Source organism: Cyrtonyx montezumae, unplaced genomic scaffold, assembly GCF_038088225.1.
Source record: "Cyrtonyx montezumae isolate F1298 unplaced genomic scaffold, pur_monq_1.0 scaffold_12, whole genome shotgun sequence".
Lineage (NCBI taxonomy): Eukaryota > Metazoa > Chordata > Aves > Galliformes > Odontophoridae > Cyrtonyx > Cyrtonyx montezumae.
This window is the reverse complement of record NW_027071848.1, coordinates 17145287-17166331: the sequence shown is the minus strand read 5'-3', so window position 1 is coordinate 17166331 and position 21045 is coordinate 17145287. Positions and strand designations below refer to the sequence as shown.

The following is a 21045-nucleotide window of genomic DNA, read 5'->3' as shown; positions in this document are numbered from 1 at the left end:
CCCTATGGCTCCGAGGACAAGCAACCCCCCCACCTCCACCCCTGCTTCTTTTCACAGACGTTCCCTCTAAACGCTCTGGATTATCTCTACACGTCTGAGCACGGGCTGGCAGAACAGGCCTCGAGGGAGAGCACAGCGAGCACTCAGACAAACCGAGTCACCCCGGCACCGCGCAAGAGTGGGGGGGTGGGGGAGGGGGAAAAGAGGAAGAGGAAGGGGAGGGCGAGGAAGAGGAAGGGCGGCGAGGCCCCACCCCCCCGGCGGGCAGGGGCAGGTAAGGGCGGCCTGCGGGTTCCGCTGGGGCAGAACGCGGTTTTGGTGCTCCGTAACGCGACGCCTGCCGGCCCGCACAGCCGCGTTAGGTGCGGGGATGGCGGCGGCACGCGGTGCCCGGAGTGGGGCGAGGGCGCGGCGGCTGTTGGGCCGTGTGGTGGCGGCACTGGGGGGAACGGCTTTAGGCTGAGAGCGGGGGTTCAGGTTAGACTTCAGGCATCCCCGGCCCTGGTGTGCTGAGCACATCACACAGTGTCCTGAAGCTTTTGCAGCTGTTACAAAGAACAGATGATTTCTGAAGTCTGTAACAAAGTGAGAGGAATGGTCAGGTGGAGCTTGTTTTCCATTCCATGTATTGCAGAGAAGTCTTACCGTGCCTTTAGTTTTTGTTTCTTTTTTTGTGCAAACTTCTGTCGAACGTTTGAGGAAAAAAAAATCTCATGATCAGTGTTTTTACCAGATGGTCTGATGAAATGTCTGCCATAAACTGCACTGTCCAAACAAGTAATGCTGCACAGTTGTATAGCTATATGTAAGAAATCTTCATAATCTTAACAGCTGGAAAAAATCAGCTCAGCTCATTATGATTATGCCACCCTAAATTTAATGCTTGCATAAAACTGAAGAAGTCCGTGAATACTTTAAATGACTGATAAAATAGTTTTATAATTGAGTCTCTAAAGGAATTCAGGCTCACATATTAAAATACTGAAGATAATGTCATATATGCTTCCTTTCATTGTCAGATTTTCTCTCTGGCTTGAAGCCCTCTGTTACTGTAAAGCTCCTGTCCATTGCTCATTTTGTTGAATAACATTGCATCTTTTTCAAAGAGTGCTTTTAAGTGTTGGTGTTTACTGAACCAGAATAGGGTCTTTCTGATAATCTTAACTAGAAGAATCTGACTGTTGAAAATAATTTTTTTTTAAAATTCTTCTCTGTTCCTCAGGATGACTTCCTTTTGTGTGATGAAACTTTTATGTCAAGCGAGCAGAAATGAGACTAGATTTGCAAAAAGATTCTGTGGTACTCTCCTATCACGGACAACACAAAAGGAAGTTTTTCCTCCATTCTGGATGGCAGCACCCGATCCTAAAAAGACAAATGTGCTTGTATTTACTCAGCCATTTTGTACAGCTGAAAAACCTCACAAAGATCCAAAAACGAAAGCAGCATTTGGAAGCGTTGGGCGACGAATTCCGTATCGGATTTTGCACGTAATCAACCAGGATGGAGAGAGCTTAGGAGATATGCACCGAGCAGAGGCACTCAGACTGATGGATGAACATGACCTGAAACTGGTTCTGCTTCGTGAGAACACAGAACCTCCTGTGTACAGACTGATGACTGGGAAGCAGATTCATGAAGAGAAGCTGAAGCGTGCAGAGAAAGAAAAAGCACGTTCAAGAACAGGTACACGCATTGTTAATGTTACAGCACTGAGCACTTGGAAAAATGCTGTATTAAAAGTGGTTTCGGGGGATTAAATCCTCTTACTTGCATTTGTGTAAATCCTGCAACGTCACTGCAGTCCATGCTATTAGGGATTTGCACTGGTGAAAATAAAATGTTGGATTAGTTTAGTCTTCTCCAGGGAAGCCTACTATTGCCTTCTCAGGATTTACTACTTTGGCATCTGCTGGCGTTTTTTTTTTTAAAGCTATTTTTATTTAAGTTAATACAGCTAGACTCTGGTTCTGTTAGGCTCACTGAATTTCTCTTCTTCTAAGGCATAAATGACACAGTTTTTACAATTCCTTGTACCAGATGCACACACTTGCCTCCAGTGATCACAAACCACGGTTGTGAAATTTTCTCTTCATAGCCTGCTGCTAGGAGGAAAGAGCCTGGAGCCCTTCCTCTGAGAGCAGAACAACTTTTTCAGTGGTGAACATTTTGCACGCTTTTTTTCTTAAGCCAATCTGCTCTGGCAGTTTAACACATTGAGTTAGGCAAGGGTGTTTTAGAAGACATCTGACCTTGTTTGTTGGCCTCAGGCTAGGGAACATATCTGTGCTTTGGGAAGAGTTCTCATTTTAGAGAGCACTATTGTGAAAGGGAGTTTTTCTGTTCCAGAGACTACAAAAAGATTATGCATGTGGTAACTAGTTTAGAGAATTCTTATGGAGTAAGAAAGCACAACTTGTTTAAATGTTTATGTGCAAAATGTAGGAGTTTCCACACTACGTCTCAAGTCTAGACCCAATATTTACCTGTTTATCTTTGCTAGACCTGCACTGTGGGAGGTGTGAACAAAACTGCAGTGAAAACAGGTTCAGAATGTCTAAAGTATTTTTGAAGAGACTTCCCTGTGCACTCTACACATGCAGTCCATCTCCCTGTTAGAGCAGTGACTGAGACACCAACTAGCCCTTCTGAGATGGGGTGGTTAAGTGCTGACACAGTGAGGCTGGGATACTCTGTACCAGAAGGCAACTTGGGGGAAAGGGAGTTTAGTACAGCACCAGAGGCTGTTGAAAGAGAGCAGGTAGTGCAGGTTTCTCACACACTATGCCAACACGATCTTAGTTCTGTTTTAAACAGTGCTGGTTCAGAAGGAGTTATCCTTTTCTTCAGCTATTGCCAAGAATGACTTGGAGACCAAGACTAAACAGATAACACACTGGATTGAAAAGAAATACCATGTTAAAGTGACTATTCGACAGGCAAAAGATAGTAATACAGACATGGTAAGTGGGCAGTCAATTTCTCAATTTCATGAAAGAGGTATATTTGTATTAACTTCTCCCATACCGTTCTGTCTTTTGACTTTGATGTTGATGTCTGTGAATGCTTGCATCCCATGCAATTAGCAGTCACTTCATCTGTTCAAACTCTGCAGTCATAGAGACAATTCAAGTACTACACTTGGTTAAGAATGCAAGTAGAATAGTGGCCTTGACAGCAGAGTGCAGGCAGTTCTTGCTTCTTTCTATTGACTGCACTGGTAAAATCATCCCATCTCTATCATAAGCCAGCTGAGATATTTTGCAGTAAGGTTAATTAAATATGTTTAAGTTTTAGCTGGATAATTTAAATAACTAAACTGCTTTTCTGAAGACACTTCTGTGTTGAAAGCTACTGGAATCATGCTTCAAAAGCAGCAAAGTAAATATCTATAAAGAGATGTTAGAGAGCCAGCGTCAGCTTAGGATAACAGCAGGGCTTCATGTCTTCTCATATGCTCAAATGGTGTTGTTTTTTTTTTTTTTTAAACAACAGGATGAGTTAGTGATTTAGCCTAAGTATTAGGAAACAGCTTAATCCTGATGACTTTCCTAAACCTACTTTAATGAATAAAGAATAAGCGGGTGGGAAAAGACAAGCTCAAGTGTTCAAACCAAAACTAGCAAAACAGCCCTAAATATTTTTCTAACCATTGTTGTGCATTTTATCCTATTTTTTCCTTTTTCCAGTTCATGCTTTTTGATCAGATTTTGGAGACTCTGTCTGACAAAGCCACTTATCTTTCCAAGCCAAAAGCTATAAAGGAAGGAATGAGCACATGCATTTTGAGACACATGTCTGACAAAGAGATGAAAGCACACCAGAAGATGGAAAAACAGAAAAACAGTATGGTAAGGAAAGATGAAAATGAAGACCCAAAGTCAACTGAGTTGCACTAATGACTTTATGAGGAGGTATAAAAAGTATTATTTAAAAAAAGGACTGTAAAATAAAGGTTTTTTTTTGCTGGGCTTTGCATTGGTTGTTCCATGAAGAAAATCTACAATAAACTTTTACTGCAGGGTCAGAATTTCCACAGCTGGTATTCTGTTTTCCGTGCACTGATCTGTTGTCTTGCATTCTGTTGCAACCACATCCTTTCCTGGCTTTGTTTTAGGGGGAACATACCCACTGAGACGAGAGGCTAAGCTCCTCTTAGGACGAGAACACTTTGCCTGGCAGAAATAAGTACAGAATTAGCAACTTCACATGTGTGAATGCAATAATAATAACGGAGGTGGAGGAAAAACAGTGAAAAGGCCAGCACTATGTTATTTACAAGAACTTCAGAAAACAAAAATCTCCCAAATTAAGTAGATAGCTGGCCTGTTTTCCTACTTTTCCACGTTTTAAAACACTTAATACTAACCCTCTCAACCATATTCTCTCACCTCGCAGAGGAGGACTTCAAGAGTATGACTTACTTTTAGCTTTCTCTTTTCAGGATCATGGTGAACTGCGTGCCTTGCTAGGCTCTGCTGCAGTTACAAAGAAGAAAAAAAAGATGTTATTTCAGATTATGCAGTTCAGATTAGGACAGTGTAAAAATACATACCTTCATTGCAAATACTTTTCCACAGCCTGGATGATCACAAGAGAATGGTTTCAGCTCCTCATGAAAAGACATGATATGGCTTTGAAGGTTAAACAGAGTTGTGTAAGTTCTGTCACATCCTTCTCTTGGGCATCGGCAGACTTCCCTCTCCACTGCATGTGTTTTCTTATGCTGCTTGAGATAATCTTTGCGTTTAAAAGTTTTAGAACACTCTGTGCAAACAATTGGCTCTGAGTTGGGGAAGAAGAGAGAGAGAGAAAGAGAGAGAGAGAAGGAAAGAGAGGCGGAGCATAAGTTAACAGCTTCTTGCAGGAGCACACAATTAAACCCTAGCAGTCCTCCAGAGGATTGCAAAAACTCACATGAAGGGTAGGGAACTCAGAGATTAGAAGAGAATGTGAATTATCCAGATCAAAAATCCTACATTATGCAATCATTCACTGGATCACAAATCAAAGTTAGTATACTAACATTTTCATCAATCAAAGACCTATCCAGAGTGACAGCTATTTTACCATTAAGTACTAGTGAGCAGTTTGTCTAGGCACAATGACAAGGTTTTGAGTTCAGCAAGAACTACTCTTCAGATATGTATTTTGTTTCTTGATGCTTGCTAATGCATATGAAGTTTACCTGTATGGCTTTCTTTATTGTGTTTCAGAAGCTCAGACCAAGTTTGTCCAATATAGGAGCAGTTTTCTTTCCTGCACTCGTAGCCTGTAGGAGACAGCAGATGCTTACAGTCACAAACGCTCTGGCAAACAGTCTAATTGAAATCCCTGCTCCTGGAGAGGTTCAAAACCTGGCTGCATGCACCCCTGAGCAGCCTAGTCTAACAAAGCAGATTCGGACCAGGTGACCTCCTTTCCAACTTGAGACACAGGGAGGCAGATTTCCATAAAGCCATTCAATTAAAACATATATTTAACTGAAAGTGTATAACCATAACCATAGTAATGTATTTCTATATAAATATTTGAGTTACATATTTAGAAAGAGAATAACTTGACTGTAAAGTAATATTCCCAAGCCTAAGGAGATTAACATTTTACTGAGCAGACAAGATGACTTTTAAATGAACCACAGAAAGCTAATGCTGTTTAAATACCAAGACTGGAAAGATCAAAGAAGTATAAGCAAGCCTTAATAAAGGACCACAGAATGAGTCATAGCTTTTGGGATATTCCTCCTAATCAAAAGTTTCCTTGCTTTTCAGTGCTAGTTCAAAACAGAACCAACAACTTTAGCCGTCAAAGAGTACTAAAAGAATGGCTAGCAGTGTAGCAGAATAAGCTCAAACATCTACGTGAACATCTCCTGACAATTCCACTTAAATATCTTTCACATGTGAACATTAAAAATGCAAACTTGTGTGGTTTTGCCAACGTTACGTAAGAAATGTCCAGCAGAACTGGGAATTAGTCTTCACTTTAGGCTAGTGCCTTAGCCGTTAGCTGATCTCTCCAGAAAATAGATGATTGATAAGCACTTCAGGAGAAGACAAAAACGACTCAGGGAACTCAGCTGGGTTCAGCCTGCCAGAAATTCATTGTAACTTGAATGATGCAATGCCCTGAAATTATAACCCAGATGGCAACTCAGAACTGGTATTTTTGCTTTGTCTGTCCCGATCACTAGGCCAAGAGCACTTTCATGTCTGTCACACATCCTACCATACCAACCCAACCGAAAGCTTCCTTTTTCCTTTGCTAAAACACAAGTGTAGCAAAAGAGGAAGAACTGTATTACCTTCATGTGTCTTCTTGTGCCTCTTCAGACTATTTGGAGAAGAAAAGTTCTTTCCACATCCTTCATGATTACATCTAGGTGAAAGCATACTGGTTTAATTTCTCTCACTGTGCCTGCATAGCTTTTGTTCAAATCACACACAGTTAAAGAGGGCAAAATAAAACATGTTATTATTTTACTTATTGCACTCTACCACTTATTACCACTTATTACCACTTATTAACACTTATTACCACTTATTACCCTTATTGCACTCTACCACTTCCTGAAGGGGGGTTGTGGTGAGGAGGGGGTGGGCCTCTTCTCCCTGATAAATAACGACAGGACGAGAGGGAATGGCCACAAGTTGCACCGGGGAAGATTTAGATTAGACCTGAGGAAGCATTTCTTTTCTGAAAGAGTGGTCAGGCACTGGAATGGCCTGCCTAGGGAGGTGGTTGAGGCACCATCCCTAGCGCTGTTCAAGAAGCGTTTAGATGAGGTGCTAAAGGATTTAATTTAGTAGTTGGGTAGAGATAGTGATAGGAGGATGGTTGGACTAGATGATCTTATAGGTCCTTTCCAACCTTATGAACTTATGAACTTATGTTCCCCCTTGCCTAGAGATTTGTTCTGCTTCATCCTGTGTATAAGTAAATCCCATAATGCTTCTCATTACAGCAAGTTAAATTTTAGCTAAAGAATTGAACTTCATATCCTCCCTCTGTGGGGAGCTGTCCAAACACAGAGAAGGCGGAAGCTTCAAGTGACTTGCACAACTCTTGCACCCAGAGCAGCCAAGCAAGCATTTATGCTCATTTTTCCGACTGTGTAAATTCAGAACTGGTTTGTTTGATTTTCCAGTGAGCCTGCAATAATAGTAGCAAAAGTGCTTGGAGAGCCAAAGTTACAGAACACCATGACTGCTGCTCAATGGCTTGCTGGGAAAGCAGAGAATTAGCAGAAGAAATATACTGGCAATCACAATATTTGTGCAACCTTACTTTCAGGTTTTAGATGCCCCATCAATGAAAAGGTTGAGAGAAGGCACGTGTTTTCAACTGCAGTGTTTAAATTGTTTAAAGTTCATTAGCAAAATTATCCACCTACTTGAAGGGCGGCTCACTGGTGTGCTGACACAGATGAACTTTCAGTTGTTGATGTTTCTTGAAAGACTTGCCACAGCCTTCAAAGTTGCACTGTTTAGGAAACCAAGTTATCAGAGGCCAATAACAACAGCCCAGTCCATGCATGTTGGCTGAAATCCCACTTACATGAACTCATGCAGGTTCTGCATAACAACAAGCCCAGGTATCTCCCTGGGGACCACAAGAGAAGCTTGTTCAGCTTCATCCTGTATTGCCAAAGGTCACGACTCACCGAGTACTGTTTCTGCTGATTTTCGTGCTTGCGTTGAACGTGTTTCTTTAAGTTGGATTTTGTCCCAAACTTCTGATTGCATCCCTCAGCTGTGCACCTGCAAACAAAGCAAGCTTGCCTACTGGCACTCCCTCACTGCGCACGTCACCACGCGAGAGGATAACGAAGAGAGCCGCACCCAGCCCCATCACAGCAGCTGCTGAGTGCCCTTCCCGTTACCAACCGCACACGGCCGAGGCCGGGCCTTACTCAAAGGGCCTCTCCTTGGAGTGCGTAAGGAAGTGCCGGGTGCGGTGGAAGTCCCTGGTGAAGCCCTTACCGCAGCCCTCGTACGGGCAGACGTACGGCCTCTGAAAGAGAGAGGGCGGCTCAGAGCTCGCGGGCGGCAGCCGCGGCCCCGCCCGGCCCGGCCCGGCCCGGCTCGGTATGCAGCCCCGCCCGGCCCCGCCCGCAGGCAGCGCCGAGGCCAGGCCGGGAGCCCGGCTCACCGCGCCCGTGTGTCGGCAGAGGTGCGCGTCCAGCCGCCAGCCCTTGTTGAAGGTGGCATCGCAGCCAGGGAACGAGCAAATGAAAGAGCGGGCGAAGGGCGCGCTCCCGACGCTGCTGCCGGCGGGCTCGGGCGCGCTCCCGATGTCGCTACCGACGCCGGTGCCGGCGGGTTCGGGCGCGCTCCCCGCCGCGCCCTCCACGGCCATGCGGAAAGTCACGTGACGGCGGTCCCGCCCCCGGGCGCCGCGATGGCGGAGGAGGCGGATGCGCGCATGCGCAGTGCGTCGAGGGCTGGGCCTCGGGGAGGGGAGGGCGGGTCCCTCAGGCTGTGGTTGTAGCTATTCCTCTAAGCCGTCGGAATGTAGTGAATTGAGCAGCAGTGTCAGGCTGCGCGTGGTATACTTGTTTTCTGGAGCAGGTTGCCCAGAGAGGCTGTGGGTGCCACATCCCTGGAGGCATTGAAGGCCAGGCTGGATGTGGCTCTGGGCAGTTGCTCTAGTGGTTGGAGGCCCTACTTGAAACTGGATGAGCTTTGAGGTCCTTTTCAACCCAGGCCATTCTGTGATTTCCTCTGAAGAGCTTCCCGTGAATGGGCTGTGTGCCTCTGCGAGAAGCTGGAAAGGGGGTGGGGAACAGGTCCCCCAGCACATCCTTATCTCTGTACTGGGGAGATACAGGTTTGAGACGTGGTCTATGTGGTGGATGAGGAATTGTTTGCATGGTCTCAGCTAGAGGGCTGTGGTCAATGGCTCTATGTCCAGGTGGAGGCTGGTGTTGAGTGGTGTCCCCCAGGGGTCCATCCTGGCACTGGTAGCCTCTGAGATCTTTACCAGTGCCATAGGTGGTGGGATCAAGTGCACCCTCAGTAAGTGTGCTGATGACACCCAGCTGAGCAGTGCTGCTGATACGGCAGAAGGAAGGGATGCTATCCAGAGGGGTCTTGATAAACTCAAAACACGGACCTTGTAAACCTAATGAGGTTCAACAATGCCAAGTGCAAAGCGCTGCGTTTGAATTGAGGTAATCCCAGGTATGTGTAGAGGCTGGGAGAAGAGCTCGCTGAGAGCAGCTCTGCTAAGAAGGACTTAAGGGTCCCTCTCTACTCCGCCCTCTGCAGTACTGCATCCAGGCGTGGGGTGCACAACAGAAGAAAGGTGCTGCTGGAGCAGGTCCAGAGTAGCTTAACAAAGCTGGCAATAGCTGTCAGGAAACTTACTGTAGGTTGTGAGAAGCTTCTTGATTATGCCTGGTGAGTTGTCATGTGCAAGAATGGATGGAAGAATGCAGCAAAGAAGTTACTGCAGCATTTAATATAAAGGTGAAACAACAGGCTGATTTTGTTTGTTTATGTTCATTTTTTTTCAGCACTGAGATGAGAATTCTCAACTTCTTGGTCATTCCCAAGGTTGTAAGTAAGCTGGAGTAGCAATATTTGGAAAGGTGAAAATAATGAATCCCAGTCAAAGGTTTTGACTTTGACAGCATATGGATAATTGCAGCCAACAAAGTTAGAAATTTGTGGGAAATCAGAACAAGTACTTTTACCTAGATATTTCTTCATCTCACCTACATTGTGTTGCAGGAGAAGGTGTTGCAGATAATTCACTACTGGGCTATAAATCTGGGATCAGTGGCAAAGTTTTAGTAGCTGGTAACGCTCTTTTTTTTTTTTTTTTGGCAATATGTGGATGCATAGGAATGTTGAAGTACTCCCACAGGATGGTTATTTCCATAGTTTTCAGCTGAGTGGATGTCAATGCATTATCCAGATGTTGGCAGTCATTTAATGTGAATGTGCTGTTGGAACCCCTGCCCTTTCAAAGGGAGAGATGGGGAAGAGGCACTTGCAGTAAGGCAATTCTCCTTGCATCTTCCTCGTGGTGCTCTGACAAAGTCTGAAAACCAGAGAAATCTGATTTCACATCTCCTCAACGTTATGACCGTGTGTTATTTGAAGGTAGTTTTCAGGAAATGTGACCATTTCTGCAGACTACTGACTTGATGAGAGGCAGAGTATGCAGAATGCAAATGAATACTGCATGGTGAGTGCTCAGCCAAGCTCACACTTCAGGAGCCCAACATTAGGAAATTAGCTACGTCACTTTAGCTGTAGAAAAGCAAGGCCCTCTTTTCTTCCTCACTACATCAGCTTTATTTTCTTCTTCATCAGAGTGTGGGTTCTTCCTCTTTTCCTAAATTGAATCTTGTCCCACCGCTAAGGGGAAGCAGATAAAATAGGTGTGAATTACGCAAAATGGATGCCAGAGGTAAACTGCACTTAGGATAATGTGCCCTTGATCTCTCCGTTTACAGAATTAGGGCTGGCTCATAATGATGCCCGTGTCCTCAGGAGCCCTTTCTGGGGATTTCTGGTCAGCACAAAAACATGCTAGGAGGAGGATGGAGTTAATCAGTTGGGCTTTCCTGTTGCTATATTCAGCCTAGCAAACTGACTCCGACAGATGTTTCTGCTTTTAGGCCACGAGGAACTTTGTTGACTGGCTTTCCCTGTGCTCAAGAAGCATGCCAAGCTCTCAAAGACTTGGTTTCTGTAAGAGCATTGTCTCATCAGGTCATATTTTTTTTATCTCTGGCTTAGCAGATTTTAATGAATTTCTCAAGGGACTGATTCCCCCAACAGAAAAAAATAGAGGAAATCCTCATTACCTGATTTTCTCTCCTGTCTGCAGGGACCATGGGCTGCAGATGACTGAAGCTGTGGAGCAGAGCTGTGCAGAGCAGAGCTCAGAGCCTCCTGTTTCCAGCCAACCTGCCATCAGCTGTCCCAGCTTTGTGGGGTAAGGAGTCAGACCTTGAACAAATTTTCTTGCACAGCCATTAGACCAGATCAGACAAGACCAGATTAGAGCAAAATAAACCAGATTTTCTTCTCAGTTGCTGCATGGTGTTTGAGGTTGTGCCAGGACAACTCCGGGAAGCAGCTACGTGTCCAAAGGAAGGACATCTCAGGGGTATCAGTTTTTCCTGACTCATGACATTGCTGATTTTCAAAGGGACACAATGCCCAGGACTGTGTCTGCCCTGCAAACAGTGCCTTTTTAAATCAGACACAATTATTTGTGCTCACAACACAGGCCTCTCAAGGCACTGAGTTCCATGGGTCAATAAGGAAGGCAGTTACCTGTCCGACCAAAACTGCAGGTGCAAAATCATGCCTGCAGTGACCCGTGGCCATAAAAAGCAGGCGTCCTCCAATGGCCAGTTGTAACAGAAGTTGCCACCCAGCAGCTGTGGGAGTCCTTCCTGCCCCAGCTGAGCCCTCGGGGCATTTCTCCAGCACGTAGTCTGTTCACTTGGAGGAAGGAGAAATACAATTCTCCCCATCCTCCTTGGGATGACTGTTTTTATGGACCGTAATGTTACTGTAACAATTGCTACTTCGTGAGACCGAATTATTAGTCTGCCAGTGACATGTTAGGCAGCTGCACTTGTATCAAATCCCTAGTAATTGTCTAAAGAAGCAAGTTTGCTTCCTTTCCCACTATGGTCACTAGTCTCGTGTTGTTGGAGGCTGCCATCCTGCAGACAGCCCTGCCAGCAGTTGTCCTTGCAAGGGCTGTCTCCTCAAACCTGCTGATGTGAGGAAAGACTTGTTCCCCGGGGCCTGCTTCAAATCCTTTTGAAATTAGGAGAGAGGTGCTCGTGGTCTTCATTGGGTTCGTATTATATCCTCAGATAGTAACTTTTGCTGGGCAGGAATTTTGCTTCTTGAAGATATTTGAGATATCTGTCAACTGATAAAATACTCAGCCTTAAACCAATACAGACAGTGGATCCCCTGAATAAGCTCTGTTATATTGTAGGATTTACCTTCATCTTGTGTGGCTGATGACCCTATAAGCATGTAGATGCTGATTTGGGAATGTGAAAACTGTAGGTTTAGTGAGAGCAGATAGAGCCATCTAGTGACATGAAAAATGCACTCTTCATTCCACACAGTGAAGGACCTACAGGGGTCCCCAAAGGTCAGCATTCACCACCAGCAGGCAGGAGAGCCCCTTTCCCACGGGAGCATCTCATGGGGTTCCCAGCAGCCCAAAGCCAGCAAGGGCTTGGGGAGCTGGGAGCAGGGAGGGCAGTGCCAATCAATAAGGGTGATTTGAGTCATCAGCAGAGTTTAGCTTTGGATACCAGAAAAGTGAGAAGATTGTGGGGTGCCAGGCTTGGGCTTCTGCTGAAGAGCATCCTGACACGGTGTATTTCTTGGAGAATACATTTCCCCCAGACATTGATTGTGAGCTGCTTGAGCCAAACAATGGAAAAATCAGGGCACTGGAAATACTACTTAGAAATGGAAAAGAGTAAAAAATATCTTATTTCAGTACACATATGTGTGTGTTTCAAAATGTATATATAACATTATTCAAAGGCTCTTTTTTTTTTCTTTAAAAATGAGGAAATGTTTGAGTTTAGACTGAACGTTTCCTCTGATCAAAGTGAAGCTCTAATAACTTTCTATCACCAACGCCTTGAAAGATCTAGGTTTCTTGGCAGGGAAAACTTTACTTTTTTCCTCTTCCCTTTCCTTCTGTCTTTGTCCAGCATAGTCCTGCTCTCCACTGAAGAATTCACACCACTTAGTTCGTTATCAGTCTAGCTAATTGCATTACTGCACTTCCCAGCAAATTAAGATGCAGAGCCCTCTGCTTTACAGTAAACTCCTCGGATGACCAGGGATAATGAGGTTTCTTAGAAGGTTTTGCTCCCCAGCAACACACGCTTTTTGGTTTATACAGGGGAGATAAGACAGCCAGGATAGCTTTTGTGAGCCTTCCCGAGCACCATCCAGGTCTCGCAGGGCTTCTGGGAAGGAAGGCATTCTGCTAGTGGAGGTACTCTGTTGCCCCAGGGCAGAGAGAGACCAAAGCCAGCTCTGCGCTGCCAATAAAGCCGAGACAAAGACTGTTTGGGGCCTGAATCCACACTGCTGAAAACGAACTGCTGGTGTCCCCACCACAGAGCCCTCAAGCTGAGGTCTCCTCCTTCCCCCATGAGGTTCTCCATATAGGACCTTCACTTTGTGCATGGGTAAGAAGTAAAAATCACTTTCAGAGCACCTGAAATGGGTGCACCAGGGTGGTTCCTTCACAACAGGGTGAGGATACCTGCAGGAGCATGGTGTGGGGATGGCTGAAGATGCAGGGCTGGTACCAGCCATGAAGGGAGGGGAAGGATGTGAGCTGAAGTTGTGGGAGAAGCTCCAGCTTCAAAGGTTTGGCTCAGGGTGGAAACAAACCTGACATCACAGAACACCCTAAAGCAAAACTTTTGTTTGGGGTCAAACTACATGTTTGGCTTTGCCTCTGATTTCTTATTTTCTTTTGATTAAAAAAAAAAAAAAGAAGAAGAAGGCAAAATGTTCCTTTCCCGTTACTGCGGAAAGGTTTTGTTTCTACCAAATAACACAGATCTTTGGATGTCTTTGACCAGTTCTATCAGCAATTTGTTCAGACCTGTGGTCCCAGCCAGGAACTGGGCATCCCAGTTACTTTCTACATCCCTAATTAAGCCAAAGTGGAATGAGTGGATATAATTTGCTACTAGGGTGAATGGTGTGGAAGGAAAATAAAGACAATGCAGCCATCAACAGAACAAAAATGCTTCTGTCTAGGCTTATAATTAAAAAGAAAAGCTCCCTTCAGATGGAAGTGACTCCCTGAAACACTTGCTTGAGTATGATTGAGACTCTGCCATTTCATTCTGGTATTAATTCCACTTTTCAGATGATCTTTCAGGTCCCCTCCAACCCAAGCCATTTTATGTTTCTGTGATTCTATGAATTGATCCTTCGGACCTGGCTCTCTTAACATCCCACAGGGCCAAGTCCTGCCAAGACCAGCTAGTTTTAGCATCAGAAGCCCTCCAGGCTTTAACAACTGCTTCCCCACATGCTCCCTTCCCCCCTGCAACTTCTGAAGCTCATAGGTGGTTTCCCTAAAACTTTATGATGACAACTAGGGAAAAACAACTTTGCAAACTAAAACTGCCCAGCAAGACACAGCCTGCAGCATGCTTTTTATGACCTAGGACTCGCAGCGTTCCTGGCTTCATTTCCTAAATGCTCACAGCACTCACCCTTTATTACAGGGCTGCTCCCCCCCAGCACTTGTGGCAGTGGGATGCAGCTTGGGTGTGGTGAAGCAAATGGTTGGGGAAATGGAGAAATTGAAGAGGTACTTTTTAGAAATGACATGAATTGTAGCAGATGGGCTAGGTAGCAACTGATTTCTTCCACTTAGAGCTGGAGTCACTGGGGTTAATCCCCGTTGCCTTTTCATGGCACCAGTAGCTTTGTGATGTTCCTTCCCCATGAGCAAGTTGAGAGCAGGATCTAGCAGAGTTGTGCCCCAAACGTGTGGTATTGTTTAGGCGCTATTAGACCCTATAAGATAAAGCATGGTACCAATCTGGTCCTTTCTGATGTGTCCATTGACACAAAGTCACCAAAGTAACCAAAAATCACTTTATTTATCCCTGGGAGGAGCCCTTGTGTGTCATTCCAGAGCAGGACCATGCAGTGCAGCCTGCAACCTCTGGCCATTCCAATGGCACTGACTGAATCATAGCAGATAAGCTCCCATTTGAACAAGCTTGTCCCACTCTGGCCATCTGAAAATTAACTATGTGCTCCAGGCTTGAGTCTGTCCTGCTTGAGTTCCCAGATAGCTTTGTAAGAGCATGCACCAGTCATGAAATCATAGAATCATCCAGATTGGAAATGCCCTTCTAGGTCACCAAGTTCATCCATCAGCGTGACCTACTGAGTCCCCTCACCACACCATGTCCCTTAGTGTCACATCCACGTGTCTTTTCAATAGCATTTGGGACTCCACCACTGCCCTGGGCAGCTCATTTCAATGTGTGACCACCCTTTCCATGAAGAAATTCTTCCTTATGTCCAATTTTAACCCTCTGTGTCACAACTTAAGGCCTTTCCCTTGCATCCTATCTCTGGTTATATGAGAAATAAGCCCCTGCCCTTAATAAAACCTTTCTGAGCTCTGTGTGCTGCATAAACACAGGCCAGTCAGATTTATTTGCATTTGAGCCTAAAGGGAGGTGCAGAATTTCCTTGGCTATCTTGTGGTACTCTCAGAATAATAGAATCATAGAATATCCTGAATTGCAAGTGACCCATAAGGATCAAGTCCAACCCCTGGCTGCACACAGTACCACCCAAAATCAATCCCAATCTCTGAGAGTGCTGTCCAAATGTTCCATGAGCTCCAGCACTCGGGGCTGTGCCCGCTGCCCTGGGCGGCCTGTTCCATGCCCACCACCCTCTGGGGAAAAAGCTTGTCCCAGTATCCAACCTGCAGCCATCTTTCCCCTTTTCTCTTTGTGTTAGCAACAGGAATACTTTGTCCTCAGTCAGTGGTGGTCCCTTGGATCACAGAGCTGTGCGCAGCTGAGACCAGCTGCAGGATGATAGCACTTCCCTGCAGGCATCCCATCAAACGACTGCTTCTTCCCAAGCATTTTTGGTGCAAGATCTCTGGGAAATGGCTTTCCATCCGTTACAGGAGCACAGAGGGGCCACGGTCACTGGCTTCAGCTGCTCTAAATAGCCCCAAGCCTGTTCACCAGCTGAAGTGCACATTTCCTCCTGTTTCCTTGTCACAGCACAGGAGCTAACAGTGTAGTGAAAACTGCCAGACCATATCCTCTGGCTGCTGGGGCACAACGAGGCAATTTACCTTCTTCCTCCTCTCCCCTTACCTGTAATTACTCTGGCTTTGTTCACCATTCATCTGCTCTCCCCAGCCCTGTGATCCAGCAGCCCTTCCAGCCCTGCCACCTACAAGCACTTATTTGTTTGCAGTTACAAGCACTTGTTTTCTGCTCTTTTTGGAACAAGGTAAGCTGCAGGCAATTGAGCTGGTGACTTGACACCAGTAATGTGCTTCACTTGGGAAAAAATATCGTTGTTTAAGTGTTAAGCATTTGGGCGTGACAGTAAACATGCTCTGAAAGGCTCAGGGAGCACTGAGGGACACCGGAGCTGCACGTGGGGACAGACAGCAGTGAGAAGTTCCCCTCTGGGCTGTATGCTGGGAGATGCCCCTCTCCAACATGCTTAACTAGATATAAAGTTGTAGTGTGCGATATGGTCACTAAATTGTCTTTGGTAAGTGACTGCGTGTTTGACTTTGGCACCTTTCTAGCAGTGTAAAAAGCGTTTGTAAGGAACCATAAAAAGTCATTACATATGCAGAACAATTGAACCTCCTCAGCATCTGTGGTAGGAAACACATCTGTCTTCTGTCCGCTTCTTTCCTCAATGTCTCCCTGAATCAATTTTTATAGGAGGGCCGTAAATATCCCTTTCTATTTGGATCCAGGAGTTAACAATACCCCCTGTGACCATAAACACAAGACAGTTCATTCAGGAAAGAGGTGCACTCAAGTAAGCAGAGATCTTTGTGACAGTTGCTGCCAGTATGGTCCACATGCACCGCTAATCACATTAGCGTGAGAGCACAGAGGTGGCCAGCAGACAGCGAAATAAAGAGGGAGAGAAAAGCAAGACTAATCTTGTTAAAAGGGAAGCAAAGATAGACGCTACTCTTACACAGAGGCTTATAACGTCCCTGCTTTCCCAGGGCTGGCATCACCTGGATGCTCCGGGTGCACGCAGGCAGGCCTCTTGCAGTGCTGATGGGGGCTGCTTTGCCTACGGCTCTTGGCTCTTGCCTTCTGAACAGGCAACCTCAAGTCCTACCTGGAGAGGGGTTTCCTTATCTCAAGCACCTAATGTATCACATCCCTGTGTGTTATCATTTCACCGTAGAGAGGCGATGTTTGGGGGTGCCCTCTACTTGAATGAAGTCTTTCACCCTGACTGTGTGAGGAGGATGCTCAGATTTCTCTGTGACACTTTTATTATTTGGAGGAGTTCCAAAGTACCCACCAAGCCTGGAGCAGAGGATAAGCTGAGCAGCCACGTCGTAGCCTCTTGCAATTTCTACAACAAGGTGGCAGTGCTTTCCATCCCCTAGCCAGGGTGCCCAGGAGTCCTTCGAGAAGGATCTTTTAAGAAGGGGAGGTTCAATTGGATATCAGGAAATGGTTCTTCATCAGAGGGTGGTCGGGCATGGAACAGGCTCCCCAAAGCAGTGGTCATGGCACCAAGCTTGTCAGAGTTCAAGATGCATCCAGACAACACTCTCAATCATATGATCTGAATTTTGGGTGGTCCTGTGTGGAGCCAGGAGGTGGACTCAGTGATCCTTGTGGATCTGTTCCAACTCTGGATGTTATATGATTTGGGCAGTGCACAATCCCTTGAGCTTCTAGTTCAGTAGGCCATGTGATTTTTTGGGAAAGACTATTGTCCCCTTTTGAGGGAAACAGCACAGGGCTATTTGAGTGGCCCCCCTCCCACAGAGTGTAGTGTTGAAGGGAAAACAGTGCCTTGTTATTGGAAAGGAGCCTTAGCTTGGCTTTATACCCGTGGTTGTTTGATTAGTATCATCCCACACTGATGAAGGTGGAAAAACAAAGCGCTTGCGTCAGCGGATCAGGTGTGTGCTACTGTGTGTGCCTGTGGCTCAGCAATTAATCAAATGGGGCAGGGAGGGGAGATCCAGTGGGCAGGAGAAATCCCGAATGAAACACATCCCTCAGGGTTGCATTAGGTAGTAGGGAGAGGTGAAGAAGATCTTATTGTACATTGGTGTTTGGAAAGACTCAATGAAAGACCTGGACAGAACCAATGTTTCTGAGCTGCTGGGAGTGCACCAAAGCACAGGAAATGCAGCAAAAGGGATGGAGACAGCTGCAGACACTGAGGAGAGGGGCAAAGGGGGAGAACACCAGGTTTTTCTCTCTCGTGGCTGTCTCTCCAGCCCTCAGATGCAATTTGCTCATCTCCTTGGCAAAGCCAGCATATCGATCTTTCTCTGGGGCTCTGACCCTTTCATGCCTTCTCTGTTTGCAGAGTTATCTGCAGCATTCCAGCCTTCTCAGCGCTGATCGAGGGCAGCAAACAGTTCAGATAAAATTGATCTGGTGGATACAAGGCAAGACGTGATGGAGGAACCCAGGGCACGAGGCCATTCCTGCCTTCACATGAACTAGCTCATGCGGAAGGCTTTCCCAGGAGGTGATGCTGGATGGCTCCAGGTAACTCTCTCAAAATGCAAACTGGGATGTTATTATGTTCCCCTCCTGGTTCCCCAGGTCCTGCAGACCGTGCCCAGAGAAATACAGATCCTGTCCCCTAGGCATGTGGGAGCACAGCTCCAGCTGTGATGTGCTCAGAGGAGGTGGTGGGGATTGTGAGAGGGAAGAACCCCAGTGTACCCCACAGCTCATAGGCTACATTCTCCATCTTCTTACAAACACCCAAACCTGTCAGAACAGAATAAATCTGCAAACACCAACACAAAATACAAAAATAAAGAGCCCCAAACTAGTGTTTTGACTATTCTAGGTGACAGTAGCTTCGAACATCATTAAAGGAGAGCTCCATTTGCAGCAGCTGTGGCCAGCTATTAACTCTCATGGTCTGAATCAGCAAAGCCACTGGTGCAGCACAGCTGCTGGCAGGGCTGGCAGTGGAGCTGCTGACTGAGATGGGGCTGACTCACCCTTCTGAAAGGAATAAAAGGCCTCTAAAGAAGTTGGTTGTATAGGAGTCTTTCCCTCACGCTTGTTCTCTGCGATTTTGGTGTGTCTTTTTTTTACTTACAATAATGACTGTATTTTCTATAGCAGCATTCACCAGGGGAAATTTGTTTTCTTAGGTGTCAGCATGCAGTAGTTTTGACCTCTCCCAGAGGGAGGCAAGAGCAGTTTAAAAAGGATCTTTGTGGAACCAAGTAGTCTTTATCTACTCCACATCAACCTCCAGCCATCTTTGGAGCCCTGCTACTGGAAATATAGGAGCATCATTACTAGAGGAATGGGGAAAGGTAAGGACAGTGCTTCCAGCTGAGATGGGATCTGATCCAGATCATTGTAAATGGAGATAGAAGTGACAAGTATCATTTAATACACACATCAAATCAAAGTGCACTTTGTCATATCATTAGGGGAGAATTAGGCTGAATATAGGGGAAAAACTCTTCTATAATAAGAGTGGTGAGGCACTGGCACAGGTTGCTCAGAGGTGGTGGATTCCTCATCCCTGGAGACGCTCAAGGTCAGGCAGGATGGGGCTCTGAGCAACCTGATGGAGCTGTAGGTGTCCTTGCAATGAGCAGGGAGTTGGACCAGATGACCTTTAAAGGTTCCTCCCAACTCAAATGACTCTACATCAGCACAAAAGCTTCATGTTCCTTAATAACGCAGTGCCCCCTGAGCATGCAGTTAGAGGATATTGCTTGTCCGTGACTACCGGGTGTGTGTGTCCAATGCAGTCTGAAATGGGCTGCCACTCCTTTCCAGAGGAGCTGATGCTTGTGTGGTTATGAGCACAGTGAAAAGTGAGGCAATCCTGCGAGGAAACTCTCTTGACTGATTCAGAAGAGGAAAAAGAGGAAAGAAAGAAGAAATAGAGAAGAAAGTAGAAAAGGAAGGATAATAGAAAGAAAGAAGAAATTAGAATATGAAGAAAAACAGTGGCCTGAAGGAACAAGGCCTGTGTTGGTATCCATCCTTGAAGCAGGCACTTTCCCTAGCCAGAAATGCACACTTTTCTCCTTAGTTCATGCTTTTGTAGTGCTCCAGAAACTTCTCTCTGCTTTTCTGTTCTTTCTGGTTGTATATGTACACATACCTGCATCAAAATAATCATTTCTTCTTTTATTTGCAATCAGAGTTGGTAGAAGTCCTCTGCTTTATACAGTTTGGTCCCTGAGCAGCTTCTCAGTATATATCCGTGTTTTGAAGTGGCTCCCATTGTTTCAGCTGCCTTGAAGAGCAGCTTGATTGCATCTACCATGTGTTGTGAGAAGGCAGCAGCCACACTGACCATCCTCAGTAAGTTTCCACATTACCCTGCCTTACTAGACTGCTCAGCATACTTCAAGTGTCCCTTACTCTGCTGTCATGCTGATGTTACTCAGTGCAAGCACTGCTGCTGTCAAATGGAGCATGAATCAGGGCTGTGCTGATGTCCTTAGGGAACATGTTTCGTGATGCTCTGCTTTTGGAATTGCTACCAAAATACACTTGGGAAAACGAAAATGAAGGATCCATTCATTTCAAGAATCTGTTTCACACTGAGTCACGTGGCATTTCCCAAATGGTCTGTGGCACACTCAGGTTGTGATCTTCCTGCAGTCTTACTACAACAGTAGTCAAAATGTAATGTCTACTTCACTATGCTTAGTTTACTGTTCTTTCTGAGTGTATGTTTACCAGTGTTTATTGTCTGAAAGCAAATAAATTGCATGGCACACATGTTGCTTTTCATATTCTAATGTGCCTTGGGCAAGTGGCTTGTGTTTGTAATGGTCCCACTGAAGGACCATGCATTTGACACAGTGAGCAGGGAACAAAGACACCACATTTCAGCCTGGGTGCAGCTCCTGAGGCTGCCAGGCACCTTCACTCCCTGCATCCTTCATTTGGATACTGTCCCAGCTGCTCTGACTATTTCAGAAGGCCTTGTTTCTGGCAGTGTTCACTGTCTCTGACACATGAGAGCTTCCTTCCCCATGTTTGGTTTAGCTTCACACACTTCTACATGTGTGCCAAGGTCCAGGAGCAAAGTGTGGGCTCTGTGTTCTCCAAAAGGAGACCTGGCAGGAAGGGAGCAGTGCTGCACCTTGTTAGCTGCTCAATTGGACAGTGACCATACGCAGCATTGGTGCTGCTGTATACACAGCGTGCAATCTGAGCTGTGCTTTCACATGGCACAGAAAGGTCTGTGTTTGATTCCCAAGCACGTGATGAACCTCCATGGAGAGAAATCAATACCATTA

At 45.8% G+C, this 21045-nt stretch overlaps 2 protein-coding genes and 1 long non-coding RNA gene across 3 annotated transcripts; 2 read left to right on the top strand and 1 right to left on the bottom strand.

The window, feature by feature from the left end:
• Positions 1–223: 223 nt before the first annotated feature.
• Positions 224–3957, top strand: MTIF3 (mitochondrial translational initiation factor 3). Its single transcript, XM_065730186.1, has 4 exons — positions 224–274; positions 1223–1686; positions 2818–2963; positions 3690–3957. The coding sequence occupies exons 2-4, from the start codon at positions 1224–1226 to the stop codon at positions 3897–3899; spliced, it is 819 nt and encodes a 272-aa protein (XP_065586258.1). The 5' UTR covers positions 224–274; position 1223; the 3' UTR covers positions 3900–3957.
• A 56-nt stretch (positions 3958–4013) lies between these two features.
• Positions 4014–8381, bottom strand: GTF3A (general transcription factor IIIA). The gene is made up of 9 exons (XM_065730184.1): positions 8152–8381; positions 7913–8013; positions 7664–7760; positions 7394–7482; positions 6305–6378; positions 5189–5272; positions 4556–4785; positions 4425–4478; positions 4014–4175 (listed from the first exon to the last, which is right to left on the bottom strand). The coding sequence occupies exons 1-9, from the start codon at positions 8356–8358 to the stop codon at positions 4014–4016; spliced, it is 1098 nt and encodes a 365-aa protein (XP_065586256.1). The 5' UTR covers positions 8359–8381.
• Positions 8382–10699: 2318 nt separating this feature from the next.
• On the top strand, positions 10700–19655 carry LOC136044828 (uncharacterized). Its single transcript, XR_010621854.1, has 3 exons — positions 10700–10950; positions 18114–18298; positions 18922–19655. It is a non-coding gene; the product is annotated as an uncharacterized LOC136044828 (long non-coding RNA).
• The last annotated feature ends 1390 nt before the right edge of the window (positions 19656–21045 follow it).

What these genes read in the sequence shown, in the direction of transcription:
- MTIF3 (XM_065730186.1), top strand. Translation starts at nt 1,224, where the DNA reads ATGACTTCCTTTTGTGTGATGAAACTTTTATGTCAAGCGAGCAGAAAT. An exon ending in AAAAGCACGTTCAAGAACAG is followed by an intron (nt 1,687 to 2,817) that starts GTACACGCATTG and finishes TGTTTTAAACAG; the next exon opens with TGCTGGTTCAGAAGGAGTTA. An exon ending in AAGATAGTAATACAGACATG is followed by an intron (nt 2,964 to 3,689) that starts GTAAGTGGGCAG and finishes TCCTTTTTCCAG; the next exon opens with TTCATGCTTTTTGATCAGAT.
- GTF3A (XM_065730184.1), bottom strand. Translation starts at nt 8,358, where the DNA reads ATGGCCGTGGAGGGCGCGGCGGGGAGCGCGCCCGAACCCGCCGGCACC. An exon ending in TCTGCCGACACACGGGCGCG is followed by an intron (nt 8,014 to 8,151) that starts GTGAGCCGGGCT and finishes TCTCTCTTTCAG; the next exon opens with AGGCCGTACGTCTGCCCGTA. An exon ending in CAATAAAGAAAGCCATACAG is followed by an intron (nt 4,786 to 5,188) that starts GTAAACTTCATA and finishes TCCCCAACTCAG; the next exon opens with AGCCAATTGTTTGCACAGAG.